The 16502-nt window shown below is 41.8% G+C and overlaps 1 protein-coding gene across 3 annotated transcripts in view; it reads left to right on the forward strand.

The window, feature by feature from the left end:
- NEIL3 (nei like DNA glycosylase 3) overlaps positions 1-16502 on the forward strand; it is an 80236-nt gene that overhangs the window by 3386 nt on the left and 60348 nt on the right. For all 3 annotated transcript variants that reach the window (XR_006782584.2, XM_045813446.2, XM_045813444.2), the window contains exon 2: positions 11376-11503. Coding sequence is in view for 2 of the 3 variants with exons in the window: in XM_045813446.2 (XP_045669402.1) it covers positions 11376-11503 (128 nt within the window). In the remaining variant the exon portion in view is untranslated. The remainder of the gene's footprint in view (positions 1-11375; positions 11504-16502) is intronic.

A 16502-nucleotide genomic window follows, 5' to 3' on the forward strand; every position in this document is an offset into this window, starting at 1 on the left:
TTTGGAGTTCAGAGATAACACACTTCAGTGTGTGTCTCCTTGTGACAACTGATCCTTGTTTTGAGAAAGCCTACCCGTACAAGATCGCAGCATCTGCTAGTCGCGTATGCATTATATTATTTCTCTGAATTTTGATCCACTGTCTTGTCAGCATAAAATTATGCAACTGTGTAAGCACATTGCATAAAACTCTGCTGGAGCTTGTGGAACCTTATGGTAAGAAACAATATTGGAATATCAATGAACATCTTCAGTTGATGAGCTGCGAAGAGTCAATCCTCCGATTTTAATTGTTGGGTGGATACAATTTTTTAGTGAAATCGGTGTGGAATCTGCATATGTTTTCGATCTCCTTTTCACCAAACTGGATATGAAACAGTTTATTTATAAGCATTCCTTTCATTTGAAACATGATCCTCTGACTGTTCTATCACTCCTTACGATTTGATACATGTATTCACTGTGATAGCTACTCTTACTCATCTTTTTATGTTCTTCACAGTGTCGTGAAGAGAGTAGGCATTTAATAAACAATTTAAATGGATGGAGAACAGAAAAGTGTTGAATAACCCCAAATGATTAAGGACTTAAAACTAAATTCAGTCCAGAATCTTGCATTATAAGTATGTGTATTTTGTTATGTATGTTATGTGGAGATTCCTACCACGAGAAAATAATGAAGCCACAAAGTAAAAGATTTCCTCCTTTTTCCTCTTGTTCATAGTGGGGAAAAAAGAAATCATAACTCATTTTAGTGCCATTGTGTGAAGGGATGAGCTAATCCACAGAGATTCATTTTCTAGCTAAAGGAAGCTTATTCCTTTCAATACAAAGGAGTTTTAAAATTGTATAGAACATACAATATGATACTGACCTGGCATGGGAGATACCGTGATCGGGAACATGCATTATATAATCCCTTACCTTTTTAAATGCATACTGATACTGGTTTCTCCTTAATGACTGAGGGTCATTATTTTCATTATTCAGCCTTATATGGAATCATGGAACAAAGGATAATGAAGAACAAGTAACAATCTTACAGAGGAGACTAAGGAAGGTGATTTTTCATGGCCATTGTAGCTTTTACTCTGACAGTGAGGTACTCGGTTTGATGTAGAGAAAAGAATATCTGACCATGTTGATTTTGAATTCCAGCTCTTTCGTTATTTCCTCCTATAGAGATGCATACCGTCACATCTCTGCTGATTTGGTCAGGATTAGATTAGAGGACGCATGAAACTCTTAGCTTAGTGTCTAGCAAAGTCAATGTCCTGGTAATTGCTCCTTTTTCTCCCAGATCGGGCTTTCTTCCCAGACCCATAAATTGGAAGAACACTCTTTTCCTTAATGAAGGGTTTACAATCATTTGGTGCCCTCGAATTATGTACAAAGCATTTAGCCTCTGTGTAAATGTTTGAAGGCTCTGCTCTTAAAAAATTGTAGAATATGTTTTGATGTATGAACCTAAAGACCTCTCTTTGGTGCTTACAGACCATTTTAAAATTAGGTTCTTTGATGGTTTAAATTGGTAGGTAAGTGACCTCTGATTAAGAAAAGTGTTGTATTAGGGGAGAAAAAAGCATGTGGCCAAAAAACAAGGAGGAGAGACTACGAAAGTAAATATGGTATTTTCTTTTCTCTGTGGGGGAAAATATATAGTTGTACTAGAGCTGAAACATTTATCTATGGAAAAGTCTTGCTCTGTTCTGAAAAGTTCATCTTCCTGTTCACCCATGGATAGGCAGGATAAGTGGTAATCAGCACAATAAATCATGTGCTGTCTCTGAAGATATATGTTGTTTTGACGATTTCATATTATTAAGCCACTTGAAAATGGGAAGGTGAACCCTTCTCAATCATACTTAAAATTGTGGCATAGGAGATTTTCGTCTCTATTTCAGGGGGGGGGGAGGATGAAATGTTCAGATCACACAGTAACAGGATTATAAGGGTCAATGTGAGGAAGTCAAGCATATATTGGGCATTTGTGTATAGTTATAACAAAGATAATAGGCTTGTGGAAATTAATTTTTGAGTTTGGGCAGCTGGAGCATACACAAAGAGGTGGTAACCCCAGATTCTATAGTAGGACCAGTGAAAAACTTGCAAATCTTAGGTTTATTGCAAAAGCCTTGGCCAGTTTGTACACAATAGCTCTCAAAATAAGTGGAACAAACCATCACTGGTATACCAGAATTTCCTCCTAAAATGGAATTAAAAAAAAAAAAAAGCTTAAAAATATATGCAAGTGCTTGAGATGGTCAGTCATAAGTTGAAAATTTTATTATGTCCCAAGTATACTTTCCAAAGCTGATTATTTTATAAATGATAGTGTGCCGGGAATCACGTAACCTGGGTCTAGAGCCCAAATGATAGACGACTGAATTAAAAGATCTTCATGTATCATTCCTCTCAAAGCCCAAATGAAGCATTAGAATCGATGTTTTAAAGCAACCATTTAAATGCTGAGTGAACATATCAAACAGAAACCAGGGCATGCTAGCCCTGGTTGCTGAAAATACGTCGGTCCCTTCCAAAATCTCTCCCCTTGAAGAATTCCTAAACAGAATTCCTAAACCTTCTCATAAAGCCTACTTTATGGGAAATTCTGGTAAATATAGTATTTTACTCCCATCTAGCTTTTGGTCCTTATGAAAATGTGGTCCTCTAACGTGTAAGTCTCACTCCATTGTAGATCATTAGAAAACAAGATACTGGGGCACTTGGGTGGCTCAGTTGGTTGAGCATCTGACTCTTGATTTCAGTTCAGGTCTTGAGGGTCATGAGATCGATCCCTGAGTCAGGCTCTGTGAGCCTGCTTGGGATTCTCTCTCTCCCTCTGCCCTTCCCCCTGCTTGCATTCTCTCTCTCTCTCTCTCTCTCTCTCTCTCTCAAATCATAAATCTCAAAAAAAAAGAAAAAGAAAAGAGTAGAGTGTTAATAATTTTCAAAGGAGATGAAACAGATGGTGGAGTAGAAATTTTTGCCAAGAAATTTTGGGAAAGGTTAAGTAAGGATGGAGATGGTAGGTGGGGAGACAGTCTATATATTTTTTTTAATCATTAAGGTATAGTCGATGCACAGTGTTTCATTAGTTTTAGGTGTACGACGTGGTGATTGGACACATCTATACATTATGCTATGAGTGAGCCTGTATTTTAAAGCCACACACAGTTTTAGGAGGGGACGGAGGAGGGATCTGATTAATCCCACACATGTTTACTTCACTCCAGGCGTTGTGTGAAGCTCTCAAGAATATTAGTTAAACACCATAGTCGCTGTCCCCAAGGAGCTTAGGGGATCAGAGGAGAAACACAAGTCAAAGTCAAATACTCGTTCAGTATGGAAAGTCCTGTGCTAGTGGTTGCTGCATTCGGCAGGGAGAAAGCCTCAAGATGACTCTGCTTCCCAGGTGGGGAAATCCTAGTACCAGAGAGAAATACAATCTATATATGTGAGCAAGGAAGAGGTTATGCTAACATTTCATTTTAATTCCCAAACATCTCATCAAGTATTAAAAAACGAATTCTGAAATGCATTCAAGCCAAGGTCACGCAGCATCTGTAGCTGGAACAGTTTCTGTCGCACTGAAGTCGTTTGACAGTTGCGACTCTGTCTCTTTCCACAGCGACTGCTGCTCCACCTACCATCCTTCCTGCCCTTCAGCTGACATCTGTGTTGTCCTGTGCGCCGTCCTCGGGCCATAAACATCTTTTCTTCAGTATGTGCAGAGCTGTTAGTTTCATGACCATTTCAGCATTTCTTTATATGTTTTTTGATGTCATATTGTGTGTTATTTTTGATCATGGAGAGGAGGGTAAAACACCAGTGAAGTAAGACCTATATTGTACCTGTAAGGATTTGGTTTGTGGTTCTCTTTGAGGCTCTCTCAGCCAGAACGACATATTTCACTTTTCACTGACAGCTGTGCAAAGAGATTTAATGGTCTCATGCACTTTAAGTGTATCAGCCTTTATATTTTTGAATTCATCCTCCAAAGCACAACAGAATTTATTTACAAGGGCATGTACTCTCCTTTGTCTTTTAAATATGTGGTCCAGTAACCATAAAGTTTTGGAGGGCCATCCACTGAGACTTTCTCTTGCTAAATAGCCAAATTTCCCGTGGCTGGATCTCTTAGACTTTCTAAAATATCTGATAGTTGACAATAATTTGGGGAGCATATAGATGTCTGCACCAGGACAACCTCTGATGCCTTAAGGAATTAATCCTGGATATAAAAACTTTTTTTAACCTACCCCTTAGCATTGGTTATAAAGGATGTTTCAGCTGTGCTCTCCATAAGCTGTCTGTGGAACCAAATTTCCCACAGTGAGGATTCTAGGTAGTCCTGAGGCACGACCTTATAGACCCCTTTTACACATTATTAGACAGTCCCTGGGAGGGAAATCTGGGATAGAAACCAGGATAAGCTAGGTTTGAATTTCTTCTTGATAGACATTATTAGGAGCTCTGGGGCGTTCGACTACGTGGATTAAAAAAAAAAAAAAAAGGCAGAGGTTTTTGTTAAAAACCCTATGTTTTTTTAACCAGGTTTTTACTGTTTCTTTTGATGGCTCTCTTCCAAAATGTATGTCATAGAGTGGTTCAAGAAGGAGTGGCACAAAAATTTGATATGAATTGTACTCTTAAATATTTTGTTTAACCAGTTACAACCAAATTCAATGATGAATTACTGCTGAATTAAATTCAGATGTTCTGATAAGGTGGGAGAGACAGATGGTCCCGTCTAGCCACTGAACAGTGAGCAGTAGTCCTTACGGAATGGAAAACTTCCCAGAAAACAATCTGGGTTTTCAGAAGGCAGAGAATAAAATAAAAAATCAGGAAACATTATGATCCTAGTAAGCCCAAGATCATGTAAACAAATACAAATCGGTACCTCCTTTTAATGAGATTAACACCATCAACTGAAGATCATTGGGTTGATGTCAGTAACTAAGGATGCCCAAAGTGGTCCTGAATAGTGAGGTTTTAATGACATTTTTTCATGTATGTCTCTAGGATGGAATGAGGGATGCCATTTGTGTGAAGCCATTGGCCTCTACCTGTGAATAATGAGACCTGTGAATGATGATACTGAATCATGTCAGAAGCTGGCTAAACTGACTCTGTGCTAGTGGTTGCTGCAAATACTCTTAGTATTTTGCGCTACATTACCTGTAGAGGAGGCAGGGTTCTGGGGCCTACCTTCCTCTTAGCTGATACTCTCATTCCCACTTTACTGAGAAAATGTATCAACCACAAGAGAATTTGCACAACCACATCTACCTACCAGCATCTGTACCCACATAAGGTGCCTTCCTTCCTGATCCTGTAGATGGACTGTCCGTGTTCCTGTCAAGACCAACAGACCCCATGTGTCCTTGAGCCGTCCCTCCTTGCCTAGTGAAGACATTCCTTCAGCCGTCCGTTCGGAGCATGACAGCTCTCCCCTCTCCTGAGCTGTCCCATCTTAAAGCAAACCAACCCTCTTGCCTCTACTTCCCTTCAGCCATTGCTGTGTTTCTGTGTTGCCTTGGACAGCATCCCGCGTTCACACTGCTTCACTGCCTCTGCTGCCTCTCCTCTCGTAGCCTCTTGAACCCACTTCAACCAGGCTTTTGCTTCCTGTCACTTCTCCAAAACCCTTGTCATGAATCACCTCTGCATGGCTAAATCCAGTGGTCATGTCTCGGTCTTTGTCTGACTTGATGTATTTATTAGTGGTACCGGCCACGAGTCTTCCTCCAAACTTTTCTTCCTTGGCTTGTAGGACACCACCCCTGCTGGGTTTAGTTCCTGCCTTGCCGGCTCCCTTCTCACCCGTGCTGTTCTTCCTCCTCCTTTTCATGAGAGTTTGCCAGTTCTTCCTCCTGAGTTCCCAGGGCAGTGTCCTAGCCCGCCGTTCTTGGGCGCCTTCTCTTCGTGGTCTGTACTCTCCTGCTGACATTATCCAGTCTCAAAGCTTTAGAAGCCATCTGAATGCTGATGACTAGATACATTTACATCTGCAGCCTAGACCTCTTTCCAGACTCATGCCCACCTGCCTGCTCGATGTCTCACCTTAACTTACCTGAAACTGAGCCCCGACCTTCCGCTCCCCCCCGCTCCACCCAAATCTTCATCTCCATTGCCAGCGCTACTGTCTTTCCAATAATTCAGGCCAAAAATGCCCCACATCCAGTGTGCCAGCAAATCCTCTTTGCTCCACCTTCAAAATCCAGCCAGCAATCTGGTCCCTTCTCACCACCTCTGCCGCTACGATATCGGCCCAGAGTTCCATCCTCTCATCTGGATCGTTTAGCGGTACTTCTGAGTTCTTGGCCAGCTTGCACTCTGATCATCTGAGCCAGAATTCTACCCAGCAGCCAGATAGAGCATTTTAAAAAGTAGTGTTGATCCTATTTTTCTTCTTCCTCATTTGTGTCAGAGAAGCAGCCAGTCTGTAGAGTGGACCTTGTGGGCCACGTGGTCTGGTTCTCATCTGTCTACACCTTCTTCTGCTCTCTGCGTGCGAGCCATCCTGGTCTGCTCACTGGTTATCAGAAACACTTTACCGGAGGGCCTTGGCATCGCTGTTACCTATGCGTGGATCATGGCTCACTCAAAACCCCCATGAGACCTGCTCAGGTACCATTGTCTTCATGAGATCATGACTACCTTGTTTAGAATTATAACCTGCTACACCCTCCCCGAATCTTGATCTCTCTTTCACATCTTTATTTCTTTTCCACATGTTTTAACACACTGTTATTATATTTATTGCTTGCTCGCCCCTGCGTGGAAGACTGTAAGCTCCCTGAAGGCAGGAGGTTTTTAATTGTTGTTGTTTTTCCTCACTAATGCATCCCCATCATCTGGAACAAGGCCTAATACATACTGGAAGGTCAGTAAACTTTTCTAAAATGAATGAATCCGATGAACAGTCATGACTGGCGTGTTTTTAATGGTGAGGGACATCTTTCCAGGTGTCACATCCCACCTTTGTTGTCACAGGGTGTCAAATTACAGACACTGTGGTGGCTGTTGACAGTCAGTTTTAAGCTGAATGGTGCAAGTGCTTGTCAAAGCTGTTAATTCGGCAGTGTGAACAGATTCACAGGAGACAATTGGGACTCGTATACTGTTTTATTAGGTGTTGTGCCAGCCTGTCTAGTTCAAGGTTACCTTGTCTGTCTCTTTGCCAGGAGCCATGATGAAACATGGTAATGTCGGAATGAAGTGGAGGAAAGGAGGTGTGTGCAGGGAACAGAGAAGTGGTTAAGAGCTGCTCAGTCCTGCGTTTTCCCAGGGGGTAAAAGTAGCACCGGGGGCAAGATTAGCTTCAGGGCAGTACCGTGAGAAACCGAGATGGGGAAAGTGAGGGGGATGCTGTGTGTCACTGTTTCCTGGGGGTCAGGCTGTGCAGAAGGCTGGACTGTAACGCGACGGTGGCCAAGGTTAAAAGGCAGCTAAGTGCCACTGGAAGAAACCAGTGCCTAATTCCAAGTTGCTGAGAAAACCTGCACAGCAGGTTCAAGGGGTCCAGTGTGTGCTTACAGCCCAAGGAGAGAGAGAGCACAAGCGCCAGCCCCACACAAGGCATGGGTCCCCATGGCCAGTGGGTCCTGTGTGCAGGAGACACAGACAGTGTGACTGCACACCCCCCGCTTTGTGCAGAGGTGGAAGGACACCGAGCCCTCCCCCTGGGGTCTGCAATTCAGAAAGCTGGGGTCGTGCCCGAGAACCATTGACACACACACGAATGTACATTGAGCCTGGAAGAGGGAAAGATACTCCCCCCCAAGGCAATAAACCCTGAGGGCTCTTTGTCTCTAGATAGGAAATGTTCCAGGCCCGAGGCCCCTTCTTGTGCAGCCAAAGTGGGTAGAAGTATGACAGACTGTATGATTGCCTTCCCAACACACTGAAGACAGGCTGAGTTTTAGATGAACTTGTAAAACTTGGAGGATTAAAGGAGATTAAAGCACTATGGTGGCAGTGGTCACAAATCCCTCCTCGGCTAGCAAGCAGGAAAGCCACGACAGGGTCTGGGGCTGTATGTATGAAATGGGATCAGATTGAACACCTAGCCTCTGCTGGGAACCCTGAGAGAAGCCAACGGACTTTGCAGGGCATGGCTAAAACCACTTCCTAGCAAACAGTATTGAGAGAGGATAAGAGATTGGTGACATGGGAGTGGTGGGGGAAACATTAATTTAGAAATGAAGGTTTTTAAAACATCACTAGGACCTTAAATCCAAGATCCAAAAATGTATCAAACCCAATCTATGCAGAGGCAAATGCTACTCATAACAGATCTGTATCTGCTCTGTATATCACCTTTTTTCCCTAAGAGTTTATTATTTGAGATAGAGTGAGAGAGAGAGAGACGGTGCACAAGCAGGGCAGAGAGGTAGAGGGAGAAGCAGGCTCCCCACTGAGCAGGGAGCCCAATGCGGGGCATGATCCTAGGACCCTGAGATCATGACCTGAACCAAAGGCAGACACTTAAATGACTGAGCCACCCAGGTGCCTGTATATCGTCATCTTAAAAGTGTCCTGGCTAATTTAGAAGAACTTTTTACCTACTAACTGGTTGTCATGGAAACCTGCATTGAAACCTACCCTCTTAATCTACACTTGGTTCCAAGTATATTTATGTTGCAAGGTAAAAGTCTTCTCTTATGCAGGAAAACATCAAGCCTCCTGGTACTTCTCAATTCTAGCAGATTCATTTATGAAAACGAGGCAAATGTGCAGGTATATTTTTCCCTTCCTGAGTCCTCAAGCCTGTTGTGGGAGTGCTTGATGATCACTGCTAGGCTCTGGGGTTCAACCAAGAAAGAGGAGAGGAATCAGAGGCAGGTGTCCCAAGCACATGGTGGCCTGTGTATCTGTAGCGCCTCTTGCTAGAACCTCCCACAGGTTCTTTCTGTGGTTTGAGCAGAGCTTGAAGGCTGCCATTTGTAATCCCTTCTGTGCACTGGTTCATTGGTCACTCCAAGCCTGTGACTGATTCCCAGTTCTTATTATGTGAAGGAGGGATGTGAAGCCGGTCCCCTGAACTTCAGGCAGTTGGGAAATTCAAGCATCTGCTGTGGCCATTGTAACCGAACGTGGGTTTAGTGGAAGAATGGTGTCTGTTCCTGCCTTAGTCCACTTGGTCTGCCATGACAAATGCCATCGCCTGGAGGCTTACAGAGATTTATTTTCTTCCAGTTCTGGAGGCCAGAAGTCCAAGATCAAGGTTCAGGCCAGTTTGGTTTTGGTGCGAGCTGTCTTCCTGGCTTGCAGACACCACTTCCGTCTCTGTGGTGCTGCCTCTGAGCACACAAGACGGAGAGAGTGAGCTCTCTGTGGTCTCTTCTTATAAGGACGCTAATCCTGCTGGACCCGGAGCCTCACCCTTATGAGTTCATTAAACCTAAGGACCTCCTAAGGGCCCTATTTTCAAACACAGTCACATTGGAGATGAGAGCTTCAACATATGAATGTTGGAGGGGACAAAATTCAGTCCCTAGCCATTTTCAATCTTTGTTTTTTTGGGGTTTTTAAAATATCTCTTATCCTTCTGTTCCTTTTTTTTTTTTTTTTAAGATTTTATTTATTTATTTGACAGAGAGAGAGACAGCCAGCGAGAGAGGGAACACAGGCAGGGGGAGTGGGAGAGGAAGAAGCAGGCTCCCAGCGGAGGAGCCAATGTGGGGCTCGATCCCAGAACACCGGGATCACGCCCTGAACCAAAGGCAGAAGCTTAATGACTAAGCCACCCAGGCGCCCCATCCTTCTGTTCCTTTGAACTAAATACTATGATGTGTCTTTTTCTTTCTTTTTTTTTTTTTTTTTAGATTTTTTAAAGAATTTATTTATTTGACAGAGAGCAAAAGAGCACAAGCTGGAGGAGCACCAAGCAGGGAGCCCGATGCGGGGCTCCACCCCAGGGCCCTGGGATCATGACCTGAGCCGAAGGCAGATGCTCAGCCCACTGAGCCACCCAGGCACCCTACGTCTTTTAAATAAGGGCCAATTTAGGAAACTAAAGAATACAATGGACTTAACTACTTAGAATGTAAACCAAAAGTTTGAGAATCACTGAGTATCTTTCTACCATAAGTGGAGGGGAAGTTGTGATTTTCTCCTAGACTATTCTAAAATTGTTTTACAATTGTTTCCCTGTCACCATCACCACTACCTCACTACCCCTCCCCCCACACCAAGATTTTTATCCTGGATCCTACCTACCCTCTTAATCTAGTTCTCAGGTCCATTCGAGAAAAATGAAAGAAAGGTTAGAAGTATGTGAGGATATTTCCTTAGATTAAGAGTTAATGTGTGAGCACAATTATATGTGCCTACTGTATCTTATAGAATAGCTAGGCATTAATGATGGTTTTAAATTTTTTATTATATTTTGATTGCAAATTAAAGAATATTTATAACCATATCTAAAGAATGAAAAACAATGATACAAAGAACACCAGTTCACCTACTGCCCATCGAGAAAAAGAGCCTTACCAATATCTAAACCCAGTCCCATTCCTTTCCCTGCCCCACAGAAGGGCTCCTATTTTGTTTATAACTTCCTTGATCTTTACGGTGTTTAGTACATATGTTGTAGTCCTCACAATATATTGTTTGGTTTTGCACAGTGATGGGAAGAAGAAGTAGTGGGTTTCTTTTTCCTTTATTCTTGACATTGTGGTTTGAGGAGGGAGAGAGCAGGTCATGCATTAGATCCCGTCACTCAGGGGAGCCCGGTCTTTACCACTGATGCCCTCCACCTCACAAGACCATGAAAGCTGAAACTCTCTTTCCTTGGGGCCTGTAAGTGCCTTTCTGACAATAGCCTGCATCAGAGAGCTGCTTATCTTTGGGGTTCTCTCCCCCTTTTACTTGTTTTCAACCTCCTATTGTTCCTTTCTGGCTTTTGAGTTCATCATTACAGGTAAAACTATTTTGTTTTCATATTTTATCCACTATTTTTTAGCTGTTTGGCTCTAAATGCTCTTTCAGGGACCTTGGCTGTGCTACTGGAAATGGAAGACTCCCCTATTTTTTAGTTTTAAAACATTCACATCGTTTTTCTGTGCTTTCTTTTCGTATGTGCAGAGCTATATGGTCCTGGAAGAAACTCATTTTGATTGTGAGCCAATTACTTTCTTTTCCACTTAATTTTTCTTTTCTGGCCTCTCTCTTTAAATGACTCCATAGTAATTTGACAAAATATATGTAAACAGCTGATTACATTACTTGACTTGCTGGAGATTATTCTTCTCGTTGGGATGCACCTGGGCATGAAGTAATAGAAATACATTTAAGAATGAAATTATAATTTTGTTTAGAGTTTGTATGTGTGGTTATGTGGGTTTGTGTGTATTTTCTCCTAGGCTGCTGCACCGACTAATAATAAAGATTCCAGCCAGAATTTCTTGAGACTGTTGAATGGATACGTTTACAGTGGTGTCCAGACTTTGGGGAAGGAGCTCTTTATGTACTTTGGGCCGAAAGCTTTACGGTAAGATAACCTGCACAATACATCTCATCTCTCTGTTTAGAGACGTGTAGAAGGCTTTTCTTGCAGTTCACCCGGTGTCGCATTTAATCATGTAGAAAGTACTCCATTTTTAAGAGAGCTCTAATATAAGAGGTTGAGATTCTATCGTGGAAAGCAATAAGCAGAAGATGAATAAGTTGTGATGTCATCGTCACTTGGAGGTCTAGTCAGTTTATTTCTTTTAAGAAAAACGGGTCGGCGAGGCGGGCTTCCAGGAGATGGTACAGCAACACAGCTGGGCTTGGCTCTTCGCAAATTCCTCACATGGCTCTTCTCCCCTCCTGTTTTCCCTCGTGTTTCCCCAAGCGTTTATTGTATTAGTGACATTAGTTTCTTTATATTTATAACAGCTCCGAGTTTGGTTTCAGCCTGTCTCTAGATTTTTATAGTTTTCTGTCTTTCTTCTTTTTCTGAAGCCTTGTATGGAATTGGAAACTTATGTATAGAGTTCCAGAACTTTTCCCGGAAGTTCTCAAGTTCTCCATTCTTCCACAGTCCTTATGGAAATTCATTGCTAACGTGTTGGCAATGAAGGACCAGCAATCTCCTACCTTGATTGACTTAAGGACAAGAATGTCGAGATGTGTGTACTCGCCGGAGCATGAGCCCCTGTTCCGATTTTGCAGGAAAATGAGAAAGGCCTTTGCGTTAACATGTCTACCAAATCTTTGTCTTCTCTGAGTTTAGCCTAAGGTATTGCAGCCCATGAAGAATGGTAGTGTTCCCTTGAACCTCTCTTAGTGTTTCTGGAAGCTATTGAACAATTTCACCTTAAAGGAAAAGCCCTGTTACTAGGCCCTGTGCCTCTGACAAAAGGTGACTCATGGTCACAGAGAACTATTATGACTGTCTGATGGTTATTTGCTGCCCCTCATCTACCGCACGTTTCGAGACCTTCAGAGTTTATGTAATTGATTCTCCTTTGCAATGTTCTCTCTTTGTTGTCAGTGGCCGCCATCCTTGGCCAACAGCGTCACTCGGTGGGTTTTTTTCTCAGTCTGGAAATGATAACGTCAGCACATGCTCCCTGGCTCGTGCAGGAACGATCTGCTGTGGGTTGCATTGTTGTGGAAGTAGATGGATGTGACAGAAACCCTTCACTCTGAATGGAGGAGGACACAATGGTATCCATGCAAGGCGGTTGAAAACATTGATATGCTATTGATTCGCTGGTGTTACGTGCAGATTTATTTCTGTAGGATGAGAGGGAGGTTTTTATCAAGTGTCCTCCACCAGGCTGATAAAAGGGGAATCATTTCTGAGTGCAGGGCTGTCAGTAAATGTTCCCTGAAGTTCTAAACAAGGGCAATCGCTTCTTTAAACTAACTGAACTAGTATGTCTCTCAGGGTACGCATGGGGAGAAGTGCTGTGGCTTGCTTCCTTTCAATTTCCTACAGCCCTAACGACTATCTGTTATAATAATTCAAGGTCAGTGGCAGATCAGCTATTTGGATACAAACTGAGCAACCTAAAATCAACTGCATCTGCTTTCACAATTTAATAGAAGTTAAATATATACACTCCCAACCTACGCTTCTTTAGAGAATGGATGACTCTGTCACAGAAATGTGATTGTTGTGTGAGGTTGCAGGTCTGCGAGCATGAGATAGAAATGTAGTCTTCATTCCTCGCCTCTTCTTGCTACCCACCAGGCTGGTCTGCATTTTAGAGACTGTAGAGCAGGAAACACACTTAATGCTCACTTATATTTACCCCTTAACTCACAGGTTTTTACAGTTAAAATTGCCCTGGATTTTAATGCATCTTACAGGGCAGGCCACGAATCTTCCTGGGATTCATTTGTAATGGAAATAGAATGCAGACCCAGCCTTCTGTGAGAGAATCTGTCATGCAAAAGTCCACACTTCAGAGAGATACAAATTAGAGTAACTGTTTCTGTTACTAAAAGATGTATCAAAGTGCTCGAGTGACCCTAACAGTGCCATGGAATAGGAAAAGTTATTTGACATGCACTTATTTTTGGAGCACAGTTGTGACGTTATATGTGATTAATACCTGTACTCCTGAATGCTCTAAAGAAGTTCGTCATCTTTAACAAAACAGAAGTCATTTTTAATTTTTTGGCTCTGTATGTAACAAATACTCATCAGAGAAAACTGAGACATAAGGAATAAGCAAGAATAAATTTATACATTCACAATCTCACTCCGAAATATACCGTCTATTAACTGTGGATGTGTATATATTGCTAGTACCCTGTGGGAATGTGTCTACCCATCTATTCACCCAGACACATCCACCCTGGAAGCTGCCACTTGCCATCAAAATGAACCCAGCTGTTACATCTTGGACTCGCATTTAAAAGATATATTTTTTTAATGAATCTCTCTTTCCAAAACACTTCGCTATTTCCAATTTGTGATTTATACGACTCTGATGGTTTGCAATGATCATATTCCAAAAGTATATCTGAAATATTTTACAGGCTTTCCCATTTTAGAGAAGCCTTACACGTTGTCAATTTTGCAATTTATTGGAGTTTAAGTGATCTGATCCTCTAAACAGCTATGCACAAGATAGTGTGACAGTTCTTCGTTTGCAAAACAATCTTTAAGGAATCGATTCTACACTACTCATAAAAAGGTTTTTACAGCTTAGACGTAGCTTTCGTGATCTGCCACATTACCATGTTAGAAAAATTGAAGCGTGATAAAAGTTCTAAATGAAATCAGATACTTGAGTAGTCAGTCCTGCTATCTGTCTGCCCAACATGCTCACTTGTCTTTTAGGGACAGCATTCCTTCGGGAAGCTGGTCATCTGGCCACACTGACCACAGAATTCAGGTTGACTCTAGCGCGATCTTAACCGGATCTTCTGTCTCATACATAGTCGTTTGGGTCAGTGTGGGTTCTTCCATGAGACTTCCTCTTCTGGAGGCAAGGAGGGTCAGGCCCTGTAACATAGGGAAGCTAGGATATGAGGCCTTAGAATTTGTGGGTGTCCGTGTTATTCAGCTCGTGAGGTGGTGGAAAATAAAACCAGTGTGCACAAAACCGAGAATCCGAAAGGCCTTCTGGCCCCTCCTTCCATCTGTTCCTGAGACCCAGCTGCTTTCCTTCCTTTCCTGAAACTTGATCCTTCAATCCTCCCTCAGATCCTGTGAGCTACTAAGTATGCCTTGGTGCCTAAACCTGTTTGAGTTGGGTTTCTGTCACCTGCAATTTAAGAAAACTGACCATTATCAAAAGGCACAAACTTCCAGATAGGAAATAAGTAAGTCCTGGGGATGTAACGTACATCACGGGGACCACGGTGTTTCACAATACTGTGCCGCAGACCTGAAAGCTGTAAAGAGAGTAGATCTTAATTCTCATCACAAAAAAAAATGTTTGTAACTGTGTTCAGTGACAGATGTTGACTAGACTTATTGTGCTGGTCATTTCGCAATGTCTACAAACATTGAATCGTTATGTTGTACATGGGAAACTAACGTTCTATGTCAGTGTTACCTCGATTTAAATGAGAGAAGGAAGGAAGGAGGAGAGAGAGACAGAAAAAATAAGAAAACTAACCACTAAAAGTAATCTACGGGCAGAACATGAAACATCTTTAGTGTTTGAAATGGTAGATATTGAAATTTTTATTTTCTATTTCAGTAACTATGATGCTTTCATGTGTAACTGGAGAAAATCTGGAAATCTTTACCTCTTTCATTGGCTCTCCCTTCTGCACCTGACAGCCTACATGATTACTAGTTCTGCTCTTCTTTTCTTGCTTTATTTAATAATACATATTATTATAGTCAGCCACATATAAAATAATTTGTGTGTCTGCCTTTCCACATGCAGGGGGAAGGGGCTTGTTACTCTTTGGAATTTAGCTCACCTGGCTGCCTGCAGCCTCTTGTCTCTGATGGGTTCAAGAGAATTTATGATTCTGTAATTTATGATTGCAATTTTTTCCTTATTCTAAAAGTAATATAAAAATCAATTATAGGGGCGCCTGGGTGGCACAGTCGTTAAGCATCTGCCTTTGGCTCAGGGCCTGATCCCGGCGTTGTGGGATCGAGCCCCACATCAGGCTCCTCTGCTGGAAGCCTGCTTCTTCCTCTCCCACTCCCCCTGCTTGTGTTCCCTATCTGGCTCGCTGTCTCTCTCTGTCAAATAAATAAATAAAATCTTTAAAAAAAAAAAAAAAGTCAATTATAAAACATTAAGATAGTTCCAAAAAGTCTAATGGCAAAAGTAAATACCACCCGTAATTACTATCAGAAAAAAAGGCACTTTTAACATTTTTGTAAATATCATAGATAAAATACAGTGTATATACCATATATTCATACATAATTTACATTACACATGTACAGATAATGATATGATACTGTATATTATGATTTTTATATAAATGGGAATTTTAATTATATTAGGCTTTTTTTTTTTACATAGTTTTCACATTGTATTGGTCAGTGTCAAAATATACATGTACGTTATTATTTTGCCTAATTAGTATTCCACTCTGTCATCATTTTTTAATCACTACTGATTAGCATTTTCCCCCATTTTTCACTTTAACGAATAATTCTGAAGTTAACATCCCTGAGCATTTATGTTTTACCATTTTGATCTTTTCTTAAGATAAATTCCTAGACATGGATTTTCTGGATCTTGGTTACTATACCCCTTTTGAAAGCATATAGAGATCTATTATGAGTGGAAAGCATCTGCCATTGGCTGTATGATGGAGAATGGCCCATGCATGGCCTGCCTTGGCTCTGATTGTGTAGCTGTATCACACCTCTGTGCAAGGTTATAAAAGCCTGGAAACGTGTTAGCATAAAATCCATGTGCAGCACTATAGTAATTGTGGAAGGTTAGAAACCTTATCATAGCAGATCGACCTGGCATGATATTCTCAACTGACAACTGTAATTTTAATTGTTAAGTTGATTTTAAATTATCTGCCTCATAGTTGCAACATCTGGCACATCTTTGGGTCTG

The sequence above is a fragment of the Ursus americanus genome, chromosome 27, assembly GCF_024610735.1.
Source record: "Ursus americanus isolate L20-20 chromosome 27, mUrsAme1.1.p, whole genome shotgun sequence".
In the NCBI taxonomy this organism is placed as follows: Eukaryota; Metazoa; Chordata; class Mammalia; order Carnivora; family Ursidae; genus Ursus; species Ursus americanus.